Raw genomic sequence first — 26,575 nt, forward strand, 5'->3', positions numbered from 1 at the left:
GGAGCTGTGCGAATTTCCTTACCATCCGGGATCGTAGGCTCAGCTTATAAATAGCTGGGCTGGCAAGATGTCACCTCTCCGCCGCACACATGACATCCCCCCCAGACCGGTGAATTAATTGCTGGATCTGGGAATTCAGTAGCTCAGGAAATTTGTGCAGCTCCTGTCCACGGCCAGAGAGCATTGACCTGAACCATAGATTGGAGTTGAGCAAAGCGATCGGCTCATCTCTTCTGCAATATCTCTCCCTTTAAAAGTAATCTGCTATTAAGTATTTCTCCTTGTTATTTTTTTGAATAGGAAGCTCCTATGCTGTAATGGATAACATCAATCGTAGCAGAATAGGCTAATCAATGTAATATGTGATCTTTATGACAAATGTGTCAATAACTGTAACATATATGACTTTTTCAGTTGCCATATAAAGATGAAAAACGGAAACCAAGAAAAGAAGGGTGAGTTTAGTAATGACGACAATATATTTCAAGTTTCTCAATAATTAGTAAATAATGTCAATCTTCATATAATACTATTTTATAGAAATGATTTTCTTTAACCATTTAACTTTATGTCAATGCAGTGGATTTCAGTCTCTTTACTAGTTAAAGCTCCAACACCAATAAAGGCAAATTTGGAATTTTGAACATTATTTAGATTAAAAAACATAGTATGTGTCAAATTGTAACTAGTGCCTAGGATTGCTATGTAGAGTTATAGTTTCCTTTTATTTGAATAAGTATTTTCATAATACTCTGTGAGCTGTTTAAATGCTGCCAAGACTCATAGAAAAAGCCTGGGAGTCCAGGTGCCCAGCCCACTTATAGACAAAGTCTTAGAGTCCTGCTGCCCTACCCACTTGTAGACAAAGCCCTAGAGTCCTGCTGCCCCTGCCCACTTATAGTGAAAGCCTGAGAGTCCTGCTGCCCTGCCCTCTTATTGAAAAAGCCTGAGAGTCCTGCTGCCCCACCTTCTTCTAGTAAAAGACTGAAAGTACTGCTGCTCCGCCCACTTATAGACAAAGCCTGAGAGTCTTGCTCCCCAACCCACTTATAGACAAAGCCTGAGAGTCCTGCTGCCCTGCTTTCTTATAGACAAAGCCTGAGAGTCCTTCTCCCCCATCCATTTATAGACAAAACCTGAGAGTCCTGCTCCTCCACCCACTTATAGACAAAGCCTGAGAGTCTTTCTGCCCACACCCACTTACAGAGAAACCCCGAGAGTCCTGTTGCCCTGCCCTCTTATAGAAATAACCTGAGAGTCCTGCTGCTCCACCCACTTATAGAAAAAGCCTGAGAGTTCTGTTGCCCTGCCCACTTATAGACAAAGTCTAAGAGTTTTGTTGCCCTGCCCTTTTATACACAAAGCCTGAGAGTCCTCCTGCCGCCCTGCCAAATTATAGACAAAGCCTGAGAGTCCTACTGCCCTTATCCTCTTATAGAAAAAGCCTGAGAGTCCTGTTGCACCGCCCTCTTATAGAAAAAGCCTGAGAGTCCTGCTACCTACGCCTACTTATAGACAAAACCCTAGGATCCTGCAGCCTCTTTCCGCTTATAGAGAAAGCCTGAGAGTCCTGCTGCCCTTTGCAGGTTAAAGACAAAGCCTTAGAGTTCTGCTTCCCTAAGAAGATTTCCTTGAATACTTTTGAATACAGAGAGAACTGTCAATCACTATGTGGCAGGCGGAAGAGGCATGTCTCACAGGCTTTCACTATGAAATCTGGCAACATGCAAACAGCTTTTTTAAGTGAAATAAAAAAAATCGTTGAAAAATGATATATCCCCATAGTAAATGACTCCTGTGTAGTGTTTATCTGCAAACTCTAAATACCCAGAACACTCAATAAAATGGACAAAGGAAATTTTCTTTTTTCCGCAGTCAAGGCAAAGTGTTGGAATCAGAAGATTATTATAGAGAGATTTGTTCTAAACACTCAGTGTCAATAACTAATCCAAAAACTCATGATGGTTTTTCAGCCATGGAATTTTCTCTCCTAAACCCAAGTGAGAGGTAATGAATGTTTTTTCTAGCTGCTCAAACAGGTGAATGCTGCTGGCTGCTCATACATCCTAACCATGAAAAAGTCGCTGAAAATCTTCAGAATTGGTTAGAATGGACGAGTTTAAGTGTTAACTTCAGAAACTGCCGTGTTATTCCAAGGGCAATTTCTAGGTATAAAATCCAATAAAATCCCATACAATGAGGCCAGTCGATGTAATGTATATTACAAGCACTGAATGTTATTATTCATGTAGCCAAAAAGTTGCATTCTGAACTAATCTAAAGTTCAGTTCATATTCTATAAAACATAACATACAAATTATTGAACCAGTGTCATATCTCTCACTATGTTCCCATATGTCATCCATTGTTTGTGGCATCTTACTGATAATGGTCTGAACTTTGATTGCCTAGAAACTGCCCATTTTGCTAGTTTTTAAAAGCAACAAAAAGTAAGCAGAGCAGGATTTACAACTCAGATTCCCCTTGACAAAAAGTCAGAGAAAAGTAATTTATCCACATTATAGGTGAAACCTTGCCTATAGGTGGTGGTCCCACAGCTCCCATGTAAGGTTTCCCTTCTGAATGGACCAATGGCTGCACTTGTGTCATATTGCTCCACTCATTGTTATTGATAGGAACATGTTGCCAAATCTCCATTCAAACTGGGCACTACAGAGCCCCATTTTCAAGATTCTTGAAGGTCCCCGTTGGTGGGAATCCCATCGATCAGCAAGTTATCACCAATTCTGTGGATAGATAAAAAGTTGTGAAAACTTCTGCAGTACTCAGAGGACTAACTTTTCAATTACTGGCTTTTAATTATTTTGTATTTACTTATCCAGTAGAGATGAGAGAATTTGTTTGAGGAGCATTCCATTCACCTCAACCTCATACCTTCAGAATCTGAATTTTTGTGATTCGCTTTATGCAAAACCAGTCGACTTCCGTTTTGCTGATTTGCTGGGAAAAGGGAGAAAAAAATAATAGTAAAAAAATAATACTCACTTCGCTGCTGACCTTTCCATCCGCACCCACCTATCCCGTCCTCTGCACAACGTCCTCCGGCTTTTTCTTAATTCTTCTCCAGTGACATTCTCATCCTCCATCTTCACTCTGCATCAAGTGCTGAGTAGTCTCTGACGTCAAGACACACAGAAGCCCCGATGTAGAGTGATAATGGAAGAAGAGGACATTTCATACCATAGAAAAGTAAAGAAGAGTCTGGAGGGAGCCACGTGGAGGATTGGATGGGGGCTGTGGTGACAAGACAGGTGAGCGTAGAGGAAAATATAATTTTTTATTTGTTTTTCACCCTACCTTTATTATGATCTGGGGTCTGGAGAAGCCACAGGGCATAATAAGACACATTCGATTCAAATCAAATAAATTCAATGCAAATTGAATTTTCTGGCCAAATTCGATCGAACTTTTGAATTCAAATTTCATCAAATTGATTCATCATCATTATCCTGCATTTACAATATCATTATCAAAGAGGACAGCAGATTGTGGAGCTCATATTTCCTAAGCTTGTACAGTGTCTGCACGGAACATTCTGTAAAATCTATAATCTTGACACTGGTCATAACTCAGTAATCTACAGAACAAAATCTATACAGCACAGAACATGGTATTATAGAAACTTGGTGAAGTTTTATGCGGAAATTTGTATCAGGTAAATTGTAGCAAAGAGCAGAAAGCTGCTCCAAGCAGGGGCGTGACGAGTGTGGCAACAGAGGTTCTGGTGTGTGAGGGGACACAACACATTTTTATGTAGATTATATCTATGAATGCGCCATGAAATGCTTTTCAAATGTAAACATTAGTTTGGAGAAAAGGATAATTAAGAGGGTTCTCTAGAAAAAAACCTAAATAACTAAAGGAGATATCATTCTAAATAAATTTTTAAATACATTTAATTAGCAAATCACAATCATTTTGTCTAGGGAGGTAATCACTATAGAATTAAAATGGTCACCGCCTTGTTTCACTTTGAGAAATCTGTCCTAGAATGTTAGGACAGGTGCCTGTGAGCATGTGCAGTAGGACAGGTGTCTGTGAGCATGTGCAGTAGGACAGGTGCCTGTGAGCATGTGCAGTAGGACAGGTGCCTGTGAGCACGTGCAGTAGGACAGGTGCCTGTGAGCATGTGCAGAAGGACAGGTGCCTGTGAGCATGTGCAGAAGGAAGTTTCACCCTCTTTCATATGTAAGAAGATGTGCTCCACTAATACTGGAGATACCAGAGGTACTGGGGTAAGACTTCTGAATGCCCTGTCTTTCTGAATAAAACTATAAGTAGGCTCCTGTCCTACAGCACATGCTCACAGGCTCATGTCCTACTGCATACGCTTACAGGCTCATGTCCTACTCCACATGCTCACAGGTTCATATCCTACTGTACATGCTCACAGGCTCATGTCCTACTGCATACGCTTACAGGCTCATGTCCTACTGCACATGCTCACAGGTTCATGTCCTACTGCACATGCTCACAGTTTCATATCCTACTGCACATGCTGACAGGCTCATGTACTACTGCATATGCTCACAGGTTCCTGTCCTACTGCACATGCTCACAGGTTACTGTCCTACTGCACATGCTCACAGATTCCTGTCCTACTGCACAAGCTCACAGGTTCCTGTCCTACTGCACATGCTCACATGTTCCTGTCCTACTGCACATGCTCACAGGCTGCTGTCCTAACATTCTAGAACAGGTTTCTGCCAGTGTAACAAGGTGATGGCCATATCTATAGTGATTACCTCTCTAGATAAAACGATTGAGATTTCCTAATTAAATGTAATTTGGAATTTATGTATTTTAGTGACATTTACTTTTAGATACCATATTTTGTGGATTATAAGACGCACCGGATTATAAGATGCACACCAAATTTTGGGGTGCAAAATAGGAAAAAATGTTGTTTTTTTTAAATAAAATGATGCGTCTTATAATCCTATTTACCTGGGAGGCAGCGGTGGTGGAGAGGGGGTCACACATACCGGAGATTGGCGATGATGCCTGTCCTCAGAAGAAGTATTGCTGATGTTGCTGGTGGTGGTGGTGGAGGCGGTGGCAAGGCGATGCTGCGGACCCGGCAGTGGCAGCCATTTTGCCAAAGCACAACGCAGGGCTATGGATGGGTTAGGGAACCTTACCTCCACTCACCGCCAATAGGGCCGCTGCAGCATCGCACTGCCGCAGTCGCCACCAACCTCCTTTATCTGGGACCCCAATCCGACGCCGCCCCCCAGGTAAAATCTGTAAGTTCGCATTATAAGACGCACCCCCTTTTTCCTCCCAAATTTGGCGGGAAAAAAGTGCGTCTTATAATCCGCAAAATACAGTATATATTTTCTATTCCTGGAGAAGCCCTTTAAGTGGCAGTAGTCAAATCCTAATTTTAAAATCCAGCTCTGCTTAACAAATAGTAATGGCATTTTACTGAATTCCTAAAGTGATATGTGAAAAATTGATTAATCCCCTTAAGGCCACATTCACACGTTCAGTATTTGGTCAGGAATTTGTAAGCCAAAACCAGGAGTGGGTGATAAATGCAGAAATGGTGACGTGTTTCTATTACACTTTTCCTCTGACTGTTCCTCTCCTGATTTTGGCTTCCAAATACTGATGTAAAATACTGACCAAATACTGAACATGTGAACGTGGTCTAATTTTATTCCTGCTGCTTCCCTTAGTATTCTAATCCGCCATACGGTTCCAGAGATATGGTCTTATATGGGATAAGGGACTCTCTGTAGGAGTGTCTTCAGGCTTCTCTGCATAATTATTAAAGAACACAGAAATTAGCACTATTGGAAAAAAGGAATAAAAAACACAATACATAGGAGAGGAGCATGAATAAAGTAAAAGCAAAAACTGCCTACTTTTGACCTGGTGACAGGTCCTCTTTAAACAGTAGATATTTGTATGTCTCATTGTTAAAAATGTTTAAATAGTAGATCATTTTTCACTACTCATTTCCTACAAATGTATCAAACTGATAAAATAAAGTATTAAAAATACGGTATGTGCTTTGCCTATAGATATTAAAACACCGTATCCTGTATACTTATACTTTTGAATTGTCTAAAATGGTGTTAAAGTATTTTTTTTATTATGCTAAATTACAATGTAATTTTTACCATTTCAAAATAATTATGGATATTCTTACAGGTAAGTCTGAAAGTGTCTTCCAGATTGTCAATTTAGTTCTGCTTCCCGCTCAATTCACCCTAACTTCTGTTTCTAGAATGTCATCCAATAGAATGTATTACCGGTAGTTATTAATTAGATATTTAAATACAACTTATCATAAGTTACAATAGTATTCAATGGTTATTCCTGTCTAGGTAACTTATCACCTTTCTTCAGTATACAGTAGGTGATAACTCGCTGGTTACTTTGGGTCCGAGCACTCCACCGATGCTGTGATGGGCACTTGGAGATAGTTGAGTTATCTATCATCATAGACAATGAATGTATCTGTGTAATGCACATGTAGCCACTAGTGATGATCGAATGTGCTTGGGTGCTTACCGAGTACTTTCGGCGTGCTCGAAAACTATGTTTGAGTCGCCGCGGCTGCATGTCTTGCGGCTGTTAGACAGCCGCGACACATGCGGGGATTGTCTCAGAAACAGGCAATCTCCGCAAGACATGCCGCCGTAGCGACTTTCTATTTATATTTTTAAAATAATTAGAAAACCAAGTATCGTTTTCTTTACACTTCACAAATACTTGCTACATTGTTTTGGTATGTCACAAAAAATCCCAATAAAATACACTGCTCAAAAAAATAAAGGGAACACTTAAACAACAGAATATAACTCCAAGTAAATCAAACTTCTGTGAAATCAAACTGTCCACTTAGGAAACAACACTGATTGACAATCAATTTCACATGCTGTTGTGCAAATGGAATAGACAATAGATGGAAATTATTGGCAATTATCAAGACACCCTCAATAAAGGAGTGGTTCTACTGGTGGGGACCACAGACCACATCTCAGTACCAATGCTTTCTGGCTGATGTTTTGGTTACTTTTGAATGTTGGTTGTGCTTTCACACTCATGGTAGCATGAGACGGACTCTACAACCCACAGAAGTTGCTCAGGTAGGTGCAGCTCATCCCGGATGGCACATCAATGTGAGCTGTGGCAAGAAGGTTTGCTGTGTCTGTCAGCGTAGTGTCCAGAGGCTGGAGGCGCTACCAGGAGACAGGCCAGAACACCAGGAGACGTGGAGGGGGCCGTAAGAGGGCAACAACCCAGCAGCAGGACCGCTACCTCCGCCTTTGTGCAAGGAGGAACAGGAGGAGCACTGCCAGAGCCCTGCAAAATGACCTCCAGCAGGCCACAAATGTGCATGTGTCTGCACAAACGGTTATAAACTGACTCCATGAGGGTGGTATGAGGGCCCGACATCCACAGATGGGGGTTGTGCTCACAGCCCAACACTGTGCCGGATGCCTGGCATTTGCCACAGAACACCAGGATTGGCAAAGTTGCCACTGGCGCCCTGTGCTCTTCACAGATGAAAGCAGGTTCACACTGAGCACATGTGACAGAGTCTGGAGACGCCGTGGAGAGCAAGCTGCTGCCTGCAACATCCTTCAGCATGACCGGTTTGGCAGTGGGTCAGTAATGGTGTGGGGTGGCATTTCTTTGGAGGGCCTCACACCCCTCCATGTGCTCGCCTGAGGTAGCCTGACTGCCATTAGGTACCGTGATGAGATCCTCAGACCCCTTGTGAGACCATATGCTGGTGCGGTTGGCCCTGGGTTCCTCCTAATGCAGGACAATGCCAGACCTCATGTGGCTGGAGTGTGTCAGCAGTTCCTGCAAGATGAAGGCATTGAAGCTATGGACTGGCCCGCCCGTTCCCCAGACCTGAATCCGACTGAGCACATCTGGGACATCATGTCTCGCTCCATCCACCAACGTCACGTTGCACCACAGACTGTCCAGAAGTTGGCGGATGCTTTAGTCCAGGTCTGGGAGGAGATCCCACAGGAGACCATCCGTAACCTCATCAGGAGCATGCCCAGGCGTTGTAGGGAGGTCATACAGGCACGTGGAGGCCACACACAATACTGAGCCTTATTTTAACTTGTTTTAAGGACTTTACATCAAAGTTGGAACAGCCTGTAGTGTGTTTTTACACTTTAATTTTGGGGGTGACTCCAAATCTAGGTCTCCATTGGTTAATAAATTTGATTTCCATTGATAATTTTTGTGTGATTTTGTTGTCAGCACATTCAACTTTGTACAGAACAAAGTATTCAATGAGAATATTTCATTCATTCAGATCTAGGATGTGTTATTTGAGTGCTCCCTTTATTTTTTTGAGCAGTGTATATTTAAATTTGTGGGTGTAAGGTGAAAAAAATGTAGAAAAGTTCACGGGATATGAATACTTTTTCAAGGCACTGTAAAGGTTTTTCTGCTTTATGCAAACCTCTTTTTGTTAGAAGGGTTCCCCGTAAATAAACTGATGAGAAATGATCCTGCTATGAGCATTTTCAGCATTTATCTGTAAGGCTGCATAGATTAAATTTCCCTATTGCACACCTATAGGAAAACAACATCATAATGTCCTTTAGTATTAATAGGATTTACATGTAATGCATGAACGGTTCATCCAGAATTCCCTAAAAGGGTATTCAGATATGCGTTTTTCACGCACAATAACCTCTTTAATAACCTGTAGAATAACAGCATGCTGCATAGAGTATATAGGCTCACATATCTATAGAATTGCTTGCATTAGTGCATTCTTTTAAATATTATTTTAGACATTTTATATACAGCAGTAATGGATAATGCACTTTATAGTAAATGCACAGAACCCGCAGAGCCACTTGCTGTGATATTTTTATCTGAGTGATCCTAAATAGAAAAAGAAAACAAAACTGTGTCCATCTGACCTATCTAATCATAGATCTGCGTTCTTTCTCTCCAGATCTTCAGCAGCCGATGGGCGAGAGCAAGAAAATGCAATGGAAAATAGCCCATATGACTACAGGAAACTTCTTCGGAAAACATCTCAGCGAGATCGCCTCTTACATAATTTTTAATGCATTTTTTATTATAGTTATTTGTGTAGATAGAAGAGTCTTTCTTTCATTGTTTTTACCTCTTACAAAAACTATGCAAGTTTTGGTTTATACGGCGCTTTACTGCTGTCCTGTCCAAGATTTTTTTTTAATGTTTTTCTAATTGTATTTTATTTAAGTTGGTGCTCTTTTCCTTCATGCCATAAGTTTTGCATTCCCAGAGCTGAGTGGCTACATATTATTATTAAAGAATCAATATCATGTACAGTAATACCTTGACTTTCGAGTTTAATTCGTTCTGTGATCGAGCTCTTAACTCTTGCTTTGTATATCAAATTATATTTCCCCATTAAAATGAATTGAAATGCTATTAATCTGTTCCAGCCCCCCAAAAACAACAACAATTTTTTTTTGTTAGGTGTTTTTAAATAAGAAAAAAATATTTTATTAAGAACAAAAGCAGTAAAGTACAGTATGAAAAACTATTAAATGTGCAATAAACTATCATACTGTAGTTTTTTTTTTCTTTTCTTTTTATTTATTTATTTTTTATAACTTTTTTAATAACTTCACTTAATTATCTTCACATTTAAATATAGCAAATATTGAACCCTAAAGCCAACGCTCCAAAGAGTCACATAATATTACAGTATACTGTACCTTGTTGCACATGTGAAATAACATATAGTACTGCCACCGAAAAAAATAGCAGGAGCATAAACCAAAAAATAGCCATTATCCTATGTACAGCCCCATGTCAAATGCATGCACCATGCAGTGCTAAAAATACAGTCCACCCCTTGAAAATGGTTCACAAGAAAAGGTCTAAAGTACAACAGCAACGACAGAGATGCTTCCACAGCAGGATAACCATGTGGTGAGTGTCATAAACTCGCTCACTCATAACTCAGATCTTGGCTCGCATCATAAAACTAAATCAACTGAGCGACAGCTCAAACTCTGAAAGTTCGTAAGTAGATGCACTCATTAATCAAGGTATCACTGTACATGTATGTGATTCCCGGATTGCTGGGGTGATCGTATGTGGAGAGGTTGCAGGAGCTGAGCTCTCTTTACACATGGCAGATAACGGTTACATTAAAAGGTAGCAGATGTCTTTAAATAAGCACTCCCATCGAAATTTTTAGCCTCTTCATATATTGCAGTCATCATATTATATAGCACTGTGTACTTACAATTGCTCATTTACTACTCAGATAATTCTTCTCTTTTCCATTAGGTCTATGACATCACATGATTAAAAACTGACTACCTGAATCCTTCTGAGCTCTATGTGGAAACAGGAAGTCTCTTTTCCCTGCACGAGTTACCATTAGAACTACAATCCTACATCACTGCAAAATCCCTGGCAAGGGGAATGAGCGGAGCAGCTGGGTCAGGAGTTGAACAGGGGAATGACTCATGCTGGAAAAATAGATTTCCTGTTTCTACATAGAGCAGAGAAAAGAGAAGAATTATCTAGGTAGCAAGGCAAAATGGGCAATTGTAAGTTCACAGTGCTATATAATATGATGATTGCAATTTATTAAGAGGATAAAAACTTTGATGGGAGGAAGAGTGCTTCTTTAAATAATCTTCAGTGAATGAACCACAGGAAGCTGCCCCTATGAATCATCAATTAAAACTCTGGACATGATTGGTTGTAAGAAAAAATGATGAGTATCTCTCTTAGGTTTATAGAAGAAGGTAATTTAAAGGGGTTTTCCAGGTTTTTCACGAAGGTCTGCAGGCACTCTATGTGATTGCAGACTTGTGAATCCTCACATCGCATGCAGCGCGCACTGTGAGGATTCTCCGCTGCTGGTGGCCAGACTGAACAGTCACGTGACTTCAAGTATGCCATATTCATGCTTTTGGCAATATTCCAACTAGACATGTTCGGTCTCACTTGATACAGGTGAATTGAGTGAGGCTGCATACGTCTAGTCCGAATGTGACCAGGAGTATGCATAGCACGTATTTATGGTCACATGACTGCTCTGTCTTGCAGCCACCACCGGAGAATCCAACACAGAGTGACTGCAGACTTTCATGATAAACCTAGACAATAGCTTTAATTTAGGCACCTTCGAAGAGGTGCCGGATACTACTTTACTAGATCATTAAAATGGGATAAGGACATTGGAACTTCCTGTGGAGGGTTAATAAAGGGTTGTCCGGGAATTTTTATAAACTATTTTAACAGCAGGTACTGTGATAAAGTATAAAAATTATCATTGAGCAAATGTAACCAACACTCCAGTAGTATCCAACAATCTTTCCTTTGTTTGCTGTAGTGATGATGTGCTATTTAATCCAGTGAAGGCACAAGACTTAAAGCCAGTGATTGGATGCAGCTTCTTTCTCTCTCAAACACCATGCTGTAAGTACTATTTTAACTGCCTAGTTCATGTTCTGTTAAAAGCTGCTTTGATCTGCTGCTCTTGCAGGAAACCATACACAAATTTTACTTCTATACAGTCTCACTTAGCATGTGGGTGGGAAGGGGAAACACTCACGCAGGCAGAATGTTTGAGTGTTCTTGCTAGTGCAGCAGTTCAAAGCAGCTTCTGAAAGAGCATGAACTAGGCATTTAAACAGCACTTTCCGCATAAAGTTTTAGAGAGAAAGGATCTGCATGCATCCAATCACTGAATCTCCATCTCATTTTCATGACTCGGTTATAGTTTCCAACATGAGACATTTAGAGGTTACACATCTTAACTACTGGCCAACCAGTCATAAATAAATATAGCATAAACATCCTCTGAAAGTATCAACATTTTTTGTTGTTTTTTTAAAGCTAATAATCATGTGCCACTTGTTTTTTGATATGTTAATCCAAGGGAAAAGGTAAGGAAGGACACAGTTGAATGCACACCTTTGTTACCAGGTTTACTTTAGTCTTCAGGAAATTGCTGTTCAGACTGATACTTTATTTTTCTATTGTAGTTTATGTAGTAAATTTTGCGGTCACCCAGGCTTTCCTGTTAGTCACACTACCAGTATCGAAGCATTGGGAATTGTAATACCAAACAGTCAGCAGTCCGCAGTGTAATATTAGCTTAGATGGTTTCAGATGGACCTAAAAAATAGGGTTCTACAGTAATGTATTTTTGCTTTAGGTGGTGTAGTGTGGGTATTGTGGCTTGTGGAAGAGGCCTTTCAGTTGTTTACTCGCATAATATCTCCCCCTATAAAGGATTTTGTTCCATCTGTGCCTTTTTTAGCCATAGGTCTAAATTAGAGATGAGGGAACCCAAACACGGACTTCTCCCAGAAGTTTGGAGTTCCGGGGGAAGTTCAGAGGAAAGACAGGATTTTCCAGCTCTCAAGTTCGGGTCCCTATACATTTCAATGAGGTTCGGGTTAATGTTCAAGTTCGGGTAAAGTTCTGGTACCCGAACCGAACTTTGGAATAAAGTTCGGTCAGGTACTAGAATTCGAACTTCCATGGCTCCGCTCATCCCTAGTCTAAATAAAAATACTTAGGGTCCGATTCTTTGCATTTGCGCCTTTTTTGTCTAGCTTTTGGTGTTTTTCACCTATTTTTGCCTTATTCTTCTTTTATTTAGCATTTTGCTTATTTAAGTCTATGTTATATGGGTTGTGGGTTTATTTTATGAATGTGCAACTTTTTTGACTTTTTAAAAGCAAATACATTTTTTGGGTTGAAATCCAATCCCTGCCTAGCATGATTTTGTGTATGCATGACTTCACCCCCACCTTGTAAATTTGGCATAATTTGGCGTAAAGTGGCATTTAGGGCAGGGTTCCCCAACTCCAGTCCTCAAGGCCCACCAACAGGTCATGTTTTCAGGATTTCCTTAGTATTGCACAGGTGATAATTCCATCATCAGCACAGGCAATAGTTACATCACCTGTGCAATACTAAGGAAATCCTGAAAACATGACCTGTTGGTGGGCCTTGAGGACTGGAGTTGGGGAACCCTGATTTAGGGTATGTGCCCACGTAGCGTTTTACAAGCGTATATGCTGCGGAATTTCCGCAGCGTAAACCGTAAACGCTTGTGAAACGCTTGGTAATCTGTCCCCCATGGTCCCCAATGAAAATCCGCAATTTCAATGCCCATGCTGCGGATTTTTCCGCAGCGTTTTTGATGCGCTCAAAAATCTGCAGCATGTCCATTAATTTTGCGTTTACACATGCGGAATTGCCTTGTCAATGCAATAAAAAACGCAAGGCAATTCCGCGTGTCCAAAACGCTTCTAAAACGCGCGAAAAACACTTGACAAATTCCGCAAGCGTTTTTCCAGGAAGAGACATGCAGAAATTTTCTGCTTCATTTCTGCAACGTGGGCACATAGCCTTAGTGCTAAAAGGTCGCAAAAAAAGTTAAAGAAAAAAAATTAAGTACATTTTTGGTCTTGCACAAAATTCCTAAACCGAATGCATCATTTTGAAGAATATGGCACAAAAAAAGTCAATGAATATCACAAGACAAAAAAAAGTGACTTAAAAAAAATGCAAATGACCAATTGGGTCCTGTATTTTATGTGTATTTTTCTGAAAGTAGATTGTTATGCTGTTTTTGTTAAAACTTATAGAAATGCCAAAAATGACATGGACAGTTACGCAGTATGTGATACCGAATAAAAAAGAATCCAACATTGTTTTTCTGGCTATGTCTCCCTTTGTAGTGAATTCTTAATATCCTCACAGTGACAATATAATTCTGTGATTCACATCTAGAACATGGGATTCAGTTTTGACCTCCACATTTTATAAAAGATATTGGGAAATTAGAGTCAGTTCACAGGCGGACAACTAGATTATTACAAGGAATGGAAGGGCTCTCCATTATAATGAGAGGTTCGAAAAGTTGGGCTTGTTTAGCTTAGAAAAAAGAAGCCTCACATGAGAGCTCATTGACATATACACCATGTGCACAATAATTAGGCAGTGAGTATTTTGACCATAACATCATTTTTATGCAGATTTTCTACCTCTGAGCTACATAAACTTGAATGCTTATTGGATGAAGCAGATCAGGTGATGTGTATTTGTGTAATGAGGGTGGGTGAGGTCTAAGGATACAACGCCCTTTATCAAGGTGTTCAAAATTATTAGGCAAAATGGGCAAAAAAAGATTTGTCTAACTCTGAAAACTCAAAATTTGTTGCAATTCTTACACAGGGATGCAGCACTTTTGAAATTGTTAAGATATTGAGGCGTGATCACAGAATCATTCAAAGTTTTGTTGCAAATAGTCAATAATGTCACAAAAAGCGTGTTGAGAAAAAAGACGACATTAACAGTCAAAGGTTTGAGAAGAATCAAATGTGAAGTGACCAGGAAGCCATTATCCTCCAGTGCTACCTTATTCCAGAGCTGCAACCTCCCTGGAAGCCCAGAAGTACAAGGCGTTCAGCGCTCAGAGACACGGCCGAGGTGAGGAGGCTGAACACGACCACCACTGAGCAAGACACAGAAATACAAGGTGTTCAGTGCTCAGAGACACGGCCAAGGTGAGGAGGCTGAACCCGACCACCACTCAGCAAGACACAGAAGTACAAGGTGTTCAGTGCTCAGAGATATGGCCGAGGTGAGGAGGCTGAACCCGACCAACACTCAGCAAGACACAGAAGGGTAAACATCAAGACTGGGCCAAGAAATATCTGAAGACAGATCCACTGTTCGGCTGCCAGTAAAAGCCTTAAAGATTAGTGTTGAGCCACCCCCGTAGTGTTCGAGTTCGGTTCAGTTCGTCGAACACCCGTATGTTCGACGAACTGTTCGTCGAACTGTTCGACAAACACCTTCGAACACCATTAAAACCAATGGCAGGCAAACAAAAACACATAGCAACACATAGAAAACACATAGAAAACACTTCAAAGGTGTCCAAAAGCTGACAAACTGCTCAGAAGACAAAACTAACACATGGAAAAGTGACAAGTACATATAGTCATGCGAAAAGAAAAGAGGTGGAGGAGTAAAAGGAGGGGGAGACACAGATATAGGCATGTCATGCCCTTCTAAAACCAAAAAAGTGCGGAGCTGACATGGCCAGTCCGTTCCTGCCCGTGCCACCTCCGTGTCGCCGGGTTTGTGCCAGAGCCGCGGTGGACCCTGACGGCCAGCCCCTCTCTCTCAATACTGGTGCCTGTCCACTGGTGGGTCGAGCCCCCCCGCGGTGGGGGGGAGTAACATCTGCATAAGAAAGACCATCTTCCAGCCAAACTACGTTGTCTACTTCTTTTCGTGGACAATGTGATACGATCCCTTTCTTACGGACACGCCCATCGCTACAAATTCCAGATGAGGCACAAAAACAGCAGGTGCTATAACGGATATCAAGTGCTCCTTCAAGTGGGCTCTCCTCAACCTCAACTTCAACATCACAAATACTCCAGTCCTCAGAGGTGTCACCCCAATCGCACTTGCTTCCTCACAGCTCCCAAGTCTCCAGCTGCCCATCTGAGTATGGGGTAGAACAGATGGTTGAGTCTGCAGAGCTGTTTACTCATACTATAGCCTGGGAAACGGAGGTCTGCTCCAGAGCTTCTGTTAATCCAGACGAGGAAATGATCTGCACTGATGCCCAGAATCTTTATAAGTCGGATCCAGGACCAGATGAAGAAGGTTCTGAGCATAATGAATCTTCTTCACCAACTGTAACTCCTGTTGGTGGAGACAATGATGAAGACGATGATGAGACTCAAATACCTGATTGGAGCGACAACTTGAGTTTTTGGTCAGGGCAGGAAGAGGTTGGCTCTGAGGACGACGGGTGTGAGAACACACAGAGTGATGATGACGAGGTTGGAGATCCCACTTACTGTCAACCCACAGTCAGCCAGTCGATGAGGTCAGCAGAGGAGGTGGAGGAGGATGTGACTAGCCCAGGGGATGGGGATGACTCGGTACCCGGGCCTTTGCCTGGCCTTGGGGATGTCGCGGTGGTCGGCTCCCAGGCCCGTACCCTGGGGTCACTCTTTAAAAGGGTGGATAATTGTTAATTTTATAAGAGTTTGTGACGCCACCTGTGGTATCTGGTGAGAAGCACCAGCGCTGCAGCAGTCCACTGAGGCCGGTGATAAGGCAGCTTGATGGTATAGCTCCCCATAGGTGGAGCTAGGCCTCAGGGCAGCGTATGCGGGGGGAATGCAGGACAGGCGAGACCCAGCTGGGTCAGAGCAAGAACGGGAACGGACACGGTAGTCACTTCAGTACCTTTTACTGGTGGAAATTCAGGCACATCCCGGAGCACTGTAGGGTGAAGTGTGCATATCAGGATCCTCCCCAATGAGCGGGTGTAGAGCCTCCTGTTTCTTGCCTCTGCGTAGTAAGTTTCTGACCTGCCTGGAGATAGGCCTAACTTTGTCTCTGTCCTGCGCTGGCTGACCTTGTGGTAGGGCCTTGTCTTGAAGTTCACGCTCCCAGTATGCGGGGCCTAAGCGTCTCCTGGCTCTGTTACGTATCAGCACCTTAGCGATCCTGGGACTTGTAGTTCTCCAGGTATTCCGGTTATGCCTTACTGGGTCATAGAGATCCCGGTAAGCACGGATCCGGTGTCCGGTAAATGCTTCGGGGTGAGCTGGTTAAGCTCCTCTGCCCCTTATGTACTAACTCGCCACTCGCCTTCGGCCTACTCGGGCCCTCACTAGGCTATACACACTAACGGCAGCTTGCCGCGCTTCACCGATCTTATGGCGCCGGCACACCTTAAGCTCTAACTGGGCTCCCTGAATCTAGCTAGCAGGAGCCTCGTGCTCCACTGCTGAACTATTAACTGAGTTCTCTAGACTAGACTGAGCTCCACTGCAGACTGACCTCTCTTAGGCTTCTCTACTGCAGGAACTCTTCAGAGGAACTGAACTGCCTAGCTCCACCTTCCCTATTTATATCCCTAACGGGCTCCCTCTGCTGGTCTGAGGTGGAAGGTGGAGATGTGTGAATGTTTATGGGGGCCTCTTGTGGAGGATTCCATCAATGCACTCTTCTAGGATCTGTGATACCAAGCGCAGCGGGGCATCACGGATGCTATTGATGACGAGGTTAGGTTGTGCCTTCCTGGACAGAGACGGAGTACTGGAAGCATGTCAACAACTGCATCCTCAACCACAACTCTGTCTCTGACCACAAGTCGTAGTGGCTCTTCAGGTCGCATGGGCTCTAAGCCTTGCATAGCCTGGGCATTTTTTCAGATCGATAAGGATGACCCAACTCGTGTTATCTGTAATATTTGTCACCAATATTAGAGGCCAAAAAATCCATAGTTTGAGTACTTCATGCATGAACCGTCACATGGATATGAAGCATAAGTTGCAGTGGGAAGCTCACTGTGCTACAATGCGGCCTAGCGGGCCGGGCCAACCACCGTCTGCCCCATCTTGTGCATCCGCGGCCTCTTCATCCTCTGTGACTGGGGGGACAGCAGTCACACATGTTTTTGGACTCAGACCTGCCATCTCTTTACCCACAACAGCCAGTGTGATTGGCAGGTCGTCAGTTCATTTGGAAGTGGAAACACCTGCTGGTGTTGAGCGCTCTCCGACATCGAGAGCACCACCTTTGGATCAAGGCAACCTAACATGTCCACCTGCATCTTCCTCACAGACCGGCAGTTTGCCGGGGACACCCTACTCAACCCCGTCTAAGCACAATAGCCAGCCCTCGATCCCTCAGATGTGGACAAGTAAAAGACCATTTCCTCCTAGCCATGACAAAGCTAAGAGGTTGAATTTCACCATCTGCAAGCTGTTGGCTACAGAAATGCTGCCTTTCCACCTGGTGGACACAGAGGATTTTCGAGACCTTATGTCCGTCGCAGTGCCCCAGTACCAGATGCCCAGTCGGCACTACTTCTCAAAGAAAGGTGTGCCTGCGCTCCACCAGCATGTCGCACACAACATCACCGCTTCTTTGAGAAACTCTGTGTGTGACAGGGTGCATTTCACCACAGACACTTGGACGAGTAGGCATGGACAGGGGCGTTACATGTCGCTTACTGGGCACTGGGTAACTATGGTGACAGCAGGACAAGGGGCTGCTGTCCAAGTCTTACAGTCCCCACGAGTTGTGCGTCAATCCTCTTTATCTCGAAGTTCCTCCACTGCTTCTGTCTCCTCAACTTCCTCTCGGTCCTCCACCTGCACCCAAAGCCTATCTGGTAATGCCACCTGCTTTCTAACTGCGCAGAAGGAATCCTGCACACCTCCTTACTATGCTGGCAGCAGGGCTCAACGGCATCAGTGTTTACTTTGAAATGTCTGGGAAATGTGAGTCACACAGCTGAGGAGTTGTGGTCAGCTCTGGAGACCCAGTTTCATGAATGGTTGTCTCCACTGGACCTGCAACCAGGGAAGGCCGTGTGCGACAATGCTGCAAATCTGGGTGCGGCCCTTCGCCGGGGCAATGTCACACACATGCCTTGTACGGCTCATGTGTTGAACCTGGTTGTCCATCAATTTTTAGCCCACTATCCCGGACTAGATAGCCTTCTGCAGAGGGCACGGTCGCTGTGTGCTCACTTCCGCCATTCGCATCCCGCAGCTCAACGACTTACATCTCTATAGAAATCGTTGGGTCTGCCAGCTCACCGGCTGAAATGCGATGTGCCGACACGGTGGAATTCAACTATGCACATGTTGCAGTGACTGTGGCAGCACCGACAAGCCCTGGTGCAATACGTTCTGACGTATAGCCTGGGCCAACGAGATCCAGAGGTGGGGCAAATCACGCTGCAGGAGTGGTCTCAGATCAGGGACCTATGAAGTTGACGCGCCCCCTGGGCCGTGGGGTACCCGGAGCCGGGCCGGTAGACGCTGGGGGTTGTAGTCACTGTGGCGGTGACCCGGTCCGTGACCCAGGGCGGTCAATCCAAAGGTAATTTGTATATATGAGTTTTATAATGTCCGACTACGCCACCTGTGGAGTGCGGCCAAAGGGGCCGCCGCTGTGGAACAGTCCTCTGAAGCTGGTGGTTTTGCAGAAATGGTATTATTACTCCCCACAGGAAGAGTGTAGCTTCAGGGCAGTGTGGGTGGATGATGGTGGTTGTAGTGCAGGGAGTCAGTAATGAACACAGAGTCGGTGTGATGCAGTCCCAAGATCTATACTCACAGTTGTTGCAGTCCAGATTACAGGTACCAGAGCAATCTCCCCCGTCGTGCTGTGCATACTCAGTGAGGGGCTCAGTCCACCCCCAGATAGCTCCGGAGTACTTAGCAGGACCCCCTTCTGTGTGTCCTTTCTCTGGCCTTCTCCCTGCACCTCACACCCAATGACACTTCTATCCGGTATCCTCGGGCCTTGGCGGGCGACGTGTGTTCCGTCCCCTGGGTCCTATGTGGCTACCTTCTTAGTGAGACTGGTGTGGACTTTGGTCTGCAGTACATGAAATGCTGCAGCCTCCGGTTTCTAGTTGAGCCTTGCTGTTTCTCCGCTAGTTGAGGGACCTGTTCCACTTATCTGGCCTGACCGCTCTACCTCCTGGTAGAAGCGGGCGTACGGGTGGCCTTCTGCACGGCCCGTACCCCTAGGGTCCATTCGGTTCCTGGAGCCTTCCTGCTCCCACTCCTCTCTTCTCTCCTTCAGTCCTGGGCCTCCCAGGCTAGGCCCGCCTCCGGAGCAGAGCTCATGCAGAGCCTCTGCTCCTGTCACTTCTCCTCCTCTAACTGGCTTGCTCTTTCTAAGATGGCTTCCTATTTATACTCTCCCTGTCATGTGCTCCCCTAAGCTGCTCCCCTAAGCACCCACTACATAGGACCCTCCCGCCAGCTAAGGACCTGGGACTGTGCTCTCCCTTAGGAGCAATCTCGCCCTACCCCCACTGCGGGTATGTGTTGGATGCAGGTGTTAGGGTCCCGAGCCATACTCCTTCCTTACCTGAGGGTGAGATACCACACCTCTGGGTGAGATGCAGTAACTCTGTGGCGACTGAACCCTCAGGGTTGCCACACACCCTTCTGCACTGTTTTGAAATGGCGATGAAGATGTTTAGTGCTGACGACGATGCCATTATCAGCATGACTATTCTGGTGATTTACATATTGGGGCACACATTAAACAGAATTCAGAGTCAGGTGGTGGGACAAGAGGAGGTGGAGGAAGTAGAGGAGGAGTCGTATGCGGGAGGGATAACATCTCCAAGGTCCAGACGGTTGGCAGCACCAAGGCGGCAGGCTTTTGGGATTAATCAGGGCGCATGGTAGCAGCCAAACTGTTGAGGAAGGTGCAGGAGCCGAGGAAGAAGTGGAGGACGAACTGGCGATGGGCATGGAAGACTCATCAGATGAGGGAGACCTTGATCACATTTCTGTTGTGCGAGGTTGGGGGGAGAGGGCAAAGGAAGGAAGCATGATTCTTACCTCGCTACCAACACAACAAGGACTTGGTCCTCTTGGATGCGCAAGACACATGAGTGCCTTCTTGCTGCACTACCTGCAACATGACCCTCGGATTGTCAGAATTCGAAGTAATCCCGATTACTGGGTTGCCACGCTCTTAGATCCCCAGTACAAAAGTAAATTTGCCGAAATAATTCCTGCCATAGAAAGGGATTCACGCATGCAGGAGTATCTGCAGATGCTGTTGCAGAATCTTACATGTGATTTTCCACAAAACACCAGTGGTGCACGTAGTGAATCTCACAGTTCTAACTTGCCAACCGTGGGACTGTCGAGTCTTCATCACTCAAACCGTAACAGTAACACAGTATCTGCTGGTAACAGCAATTTTGTGGAATCGTTTCACCAATTTTTTAGACCATCCTTTGCAAGGCCACAGGAGACAAGAAGTCTGACACATAGTCAACGCCTAGAGAGGATGGTACAGGAGTATCTCCAAGTGAACATCGAAGCCATGACTGTGTCACTGGACCCTTGCTCATTTTGGGATTCCAATCTGGAAAAATGGCCGGAGCTCGCCACTCACGCCTTGGAGATCTTGTCATGCCTTGCAGCCAGCGTTCTCTCTGAACTTGTGTTCAGCGCTGCTGGTGGTGTGCTGACAGATAAGCACACACGGCTGTCCACTGAGAATGTAGACAGACTCACATTCATAAAGATGAACAAATCATGGATTTGCAAGGACTTTTCTACCCCTGTGTCATCCTGGGGAGACTAAAAGCTTGAGGATTTGGTAAAATCACCTCACCAACCGTTTTAAGCAACTGTGGGGCAATTGATGCCACTTAACCCTAGAACGCATGACCATAAAAATCTACACTTTCACATACCTGGGGCCTTTTAGGCCCGTGTGCAAATAACATGGAATAACTCAAACTCAAGTGACAAACAACTATATACATGAAGAATACCTAGAGTTTCAAAATTCTAACTAAAGTAATCTTGCAGAAAATAGAAAACAATTAACAGGGCGGGCCTGCGAGGCCCCAGGTATGCGTTCTAGGGTTAAGTGGTGTATGTGCCACAATTTTGGGAAAAAATGGAGACTCTTTTTGGAGTCCCCTTGCTGTGTCTTACGTGACGTTGGCATCGTCAATTCCAGGTGGGTTGGGTCGCTCCCCCCCCTTTTAACTGTAAGAAACTACATACACTATGGCTTGGGGTAACACAGATGGATGAGCCTGAAGAGCTGTTTACTCAGAGGTCTGCTCCAAAGCTTCAGTGTCTGCCAGTCAGCGTAGAATTTTTAACTGCATCTAGCCTAGGCAATACTTTGAGCGTAGTAGCCCAGCTGTGAAGCAAGCTGCACCGCCTGTGTATCTAATAAGAATTTTTAAATGCATCTAGCCTAGGCAGACTGTGGGGACCCCCAACCAAACCCAGACGCTCAGCCCCCCTAACGCCCCCCTTTCCTTGGCAATACAATAATGTAATTCTTACAACTGGATGGGTGAGGATCAGTCACAGCTTTATTAACTCTTTATACTCATTCCATTAGAAAGGCATTTTATTTCTAAAATAATTCAGCTTGTTGCAGCATGCCCTGGGTCTCCACTCCGGCAAGTTGGCCAACAAGTGTAACTCTCCAACATGTCCTTTCTATTTCCAGGCCACGGAGGATCCTGCGTACTCGTATGCAGGACTCTGACCCCCACCCATCACTCAACGCTTGTTCCACTCCGTCCTGGAGTCCTGACAGGAATATGTCAAGTCCAATATCCATTAAGTGAACACCGTCGGGCCACATGAGGCCTGCTTTATCTCTTTCCAGTTGTCGGTGTCGTATCACTACACCGCCTGTCTCTTCTAAATTTTGCCATCCGAATATTTATTACCCGCCTTGTCCATTCGATGGCCGTGATGTCTCGCACACCTTGCCATACTGCTATCGGCACAATCTCTGACCATACTATAGTTAGTTTTGTGAAAAATTCTCTGAAGCGCTCAGTGTCTAGTTTCATTATTGCCATTAGTTATGCGCTCTTGTGATGACCTAGGTTGTTTCCCCCGGCTTGTATAACTCAGATGACCAGACCTCTTGCCTCTCTCCCTACCTTGATTACCTCCATTAGTACCTGTGGCCATAGCAGGCCTCTAATACCTCTCCAGTTGAAATATGTGTTATGAAACTCTAATTTCCTCCCACCTGTTGGCTTAGCGTCACCTGTAAAAGAAACAAACCACGTTAGGATAACAAGTCCAGTCTTATGTATCTCGCCAAACACGTGGATCGCCATCTCCCTATCTTCTGAACTTCCGTTTCTGACAGTCCTGCTCTTGCTGCTTCCGTGGCCGCGCCTATGCGGAATGAGTGTGTCCTGTAATCTTTGGGGTGGTTCCCTGCCGATGTTATGCATTTATTAAATATAGCTTGGAACTGGTATCTTGATAATGGCGTTCCATCAATGTGTGATAGGAAGAAATTAGTTTGCGATCTGATGGTTATATATGTTTTTACTATTGTTACCCGACTCAGTGTACCGTTTGTGGGTTGTAGAAGTACCCAAGTGCCCCTGCCCGCTGGAACTGTTTTCGATTGGCGTATGAGTAGACGTATTGCATTATTGACTATGACTGCGTCCTGGTGTAATAAGCCTCCACTGGTGGTAATTTTGGATTGAGGGACTAATTCGCTAATGTATAGCGCCCCAAAGAAGGCGATCGCAAATGCAGTAGACAGTAATGTTGCTTCAAATTGTGAGTGTCATGTTAATGGTGTTAGGGATATGATGTGAGAAATCAGTTTTAGTGACACGGGACGGAACGTCTACACTCCTGACTTGGCTGACCCCTTTTCCACCCTTTTATGGATTGTCTGATGATGAATCTCTTTGTCACATCTCCCCAATTCAGTAGTTGGAAGTGAAATGCTACTCCAATCAGACACTGCTGCGCTGACGCCCCTGATATGCCCCTCATCATTAGCCGGTGGAGAAATTCTATGGTGACTTGTGATCTGGCTTGTTCACATTGGTCAACCCGTCTGCCTGCTACTAGTCGTCTCCACTCTTCCCATGCCTTACCGTATGCTTGCCACGCCAACGGGGCAACTGACGCTCTGATTAATGGCATCAACTATTCGCCACTAGATCCCATAGGGAGGGTGGGCAACTGTTGCCCGATGGGTGGGCATTGGGGAAGAGCTCTGTGAAAATCTGCCAATTGAATTGTGATAAAGCGTTAGCAGCAGCTTTAGACCCCTCAGCATCGTGGCTAGTGCGGACCCATACATTGTGTTTTAGGCACAGGAATGCTAGCCGGTGTAGTAGGCCTAGCACTGGGAGAGACGATGATGCCATCTTATTAATGCAGTGCGCTAGGCTGGTGTTTTTTGTTATGAAGCGTATATTTTTGTTAGCCAGGCACGCGCCCCATATTTCTATTGCTACCACTATTGGGAAGAAAAATTATTTTCAGGGCTAGATGCAGCTAAAAATTATTATTAATTTCAAAGCTGGTGGAGCTTGGTATAGATGGCCTAATACAATGAGTACTGCACACTGCTACAAGCCCAAATATTTATTCAGAGCTAGATGCAGATAAAAATTATTTTTAATTTGCAACCTGGTGGAGGTTAGTATAGATGGACTAATAGACCAAGTCCCACACACTGCTACAAGCCCAAATATTTTTTCAGAGCTAGATGCATATAAAAATTATTTTTAATTTGCAACCTGGTGGAGGTTAGTATAGATGGACTAATAGACCAAGTCCCACACACTGCTACAAGCCCAAATATTTTTTCAGAGCTAGATGCAGATAAAAATTATTTTGAATTTGCAACCTGGTGGAGATTAGTATAGATGGACTAATAGAACAAGTCCCACACACTGCTACAAGCCGAAATATTTTTTCAGAGCTAGATGCAGATAAAAATTATATTGAATTTGCAACCTCGTGGAGGTTCGTATAGATGGACTAATAGAATGATGCTATGCCCAAAAGGTTTTACTTCACTTGGTGCAGTAAAAAAATTGGTATTCTATACACAGGTGGTGTAGCTTGCAACACAGATAGGCTACTCCACTGACTAACACACACTGCAAGAGGCCAAAAAGGATTTGCTTTGCTAGATTTAGCCAAATGCTGTGAAAAAAACTTGCACAGCACTAAAACAGACCTGCCTGGCAAAAAGTGATAGGAACTGATGTAACCTAGCCCTGAAAAGGACTGCAATTACAATTAGTCTTTACTCCCAACCTATCTATTTAAGAGCACAGACCTGCCTGTTAAAAGTCGTAGGAAATGATGTAACCTAGTCTTTAAAAGGACTGCAATCACAACTATTCCCTACTCCCAAGCTATCTGTAGATTTGTGCGAAAATTGGCTTGAAATTAACAAAGTATAGCGCACACAGCAACAGCAGTGCCGTATAACACGCAGCTGCAGCAGTGAGAAAATGGCTGGGTCTTATAGGGCAAGGACATGTGACATACACTGCCAATGACACATGCCCTTGCTTGTGTAAAAAAAAGCAGTTCGTTCCGTGTGTACGCTGCGGGAAAGAGAAAAAAAAATGGAGATCTTCATTATTTCTGCAGAGATCCATCCCCTGCCCCTCCCCCCGACCCACTGTACACTCAAACTGGGTATTAATATTAATTTTCAGCATTACTGAGAAAAAAAACAGTTATGATTTTGGTGCACGAACAGTTATCGAACATAACCTCAAACAGCCAAATTTTTTTCAAATCGTTCGTGTTCGCCGAACGGCTCGAACACTGCCCAAAACAGCTCGAATTTGAGATTGGCGAACAGTTCGATTTGAACAATGCTCATCTCTATTAAAGATGAAAGAATAATAACACAACCATTTCCTCATCGGACTTATAAAAGCCCTATCAAGAACTTGTGGGCCCTTCTTAAACAGGAGATTTATGGTGAAGGAAAACAGTCATCTCTCTGATTAGTGTCTGGGAGGCTGCGGTTGGTGCATCCCAAAAAAGTTGATTGTCAACATATTAAGAAATTAAAAGAAGGGAGGCTATATTTGTCATATATATATAGTATACAGTTGTGCTCAAAAGTTTACATACCCAGGCAGAATTTTTACTTTCTTGTCCTTGTTTCAGAGAATATGAATGATAACAAAAAACTTTCTCCACTCATGGTTATTGGTTGGGTGAAGCCATTTATTGTCAAACTACTGTGTTTTCTCTTTTTAAATCTTAGTAATAATACACAGCTCAAAAAAATAAAGGGAACACTCAAATAACACATCCTAGATCTGAATGAATGAAATATTCTCATTGGATACTTTGTTCTGTACAAAGTTGAATGTGCTGACAACAAAATCACACAAAAATCATCAATGGAAATCAAATTTATTAACCAATGGAGGCCTGGGTTTGGAGTCACCCCCAAAATTAAAGTGGAAAACACACTACAGGCTGATCCAACTTTAATGTAATGTCCTTAAAACAAGTCAAAATGAGGCTCAGTATCGTGTGTGGCCTCCACGTGCTTGTATGACCTCCCTACAACGCCAGGGCATGCTCCTGATGAGGTTGCGGATGGTCTCCTGTGGGATCTCCTCCCAGACCTGGACTAAAGCATCCGCCAACTCCTGGACAGTCTGTGGTGCAACGTGACTCTGGTGGATGGAGCGAGACATGATGTCCCAGATGTGCTCAATTGGATTCAGGTCTGGGGAACAGGCGGGCCAGTCCATAGCTTCAATGCCTTCATCTTGCAGGAACTGCTGACACACTCCAGCCACATGAGGTCTGGCATTCTCCTGCATTAGGAGGAACCCAGGGCCAACCGCACCAGCCTATGGTCTCACATGTGCTCAGTGTGAACCTGCTTTCATCTGTGAAGAGCACAGGGTGCCAGTCGCGACTTTGCCAATTCTGGTGTTCTGTGGCAAATGCCAAGCGTCCTGCACGGTGTTGGGCTGTGAGTACAACCCCCATCTGTGGACGTCGTGCCCTCATACAACCCCCATGGAGTCGGTTTCTAACCGTTTGTGCAGACAAATGCACATTTGTGGCCTCCTGGAGGTCATTTTGCAGGGCTCTGGCAGTGCTCCTCCTGCTCCTCCTTGCACAAAGGCGGAGGTAGTGGTCCTGATGCTGGGTTGTTGCCCTCCTACAGCCCCCTCCACGTCTTCTGGTGTACTGGCCTGTCTCCTGGT

The 26,575-nt window shown here is 44.2% G+C and overlaps 1 protein-coding gene across 1 annotated transcript in view; it reads left to right on the forward strand.

The window, feature by feature from the left end:
- Positions 1 to 12,924, forward strand: part of MYO3A (myosin IIIA) — a 308,489-nt gene extending 295,565 nt beyond the window's left edge. The window contains exons 33-35 of the mRNA XM_073677531.1: positions 415 to 455; positions 1,876 to 2,007; positions 8,969 to 12,924. Coding sequence (XP_073533632.1) covers positions 415 to 455; positions 1,876 to 2,007; positions 8,969 to 9,083 — 288 coding nt within the window. The 3' untranslated portion in view covers positions 9,084 to 12,924. The remainder of the gene's footprint in view (positions 1 to 414; positions 456 to 1,875; positions 2,008 to 8,968) is intronic.
- Positions 12,925 to 26,575: the final 13,651 nt, after the last annotated feature.

This window comes from Phyllobates terribilis, unplaced genomic scaffold, assembly GCF_046119375.1.
Source record: "Phyllobates terribilis strain yellow unplaced genomic scaffold, ASM4611937v1 Scaffold_4__5_contigs__length_816908805, whole genome shotgun sequence".
In the NCBI taxonomy this organism is placed as follows: domain Eukaryota; kingdom Metazoa; phylum Chordata; class Amphibia; order Anura; family Dendrobatidae; genus Phyllobates; species Phyllobates terribilis.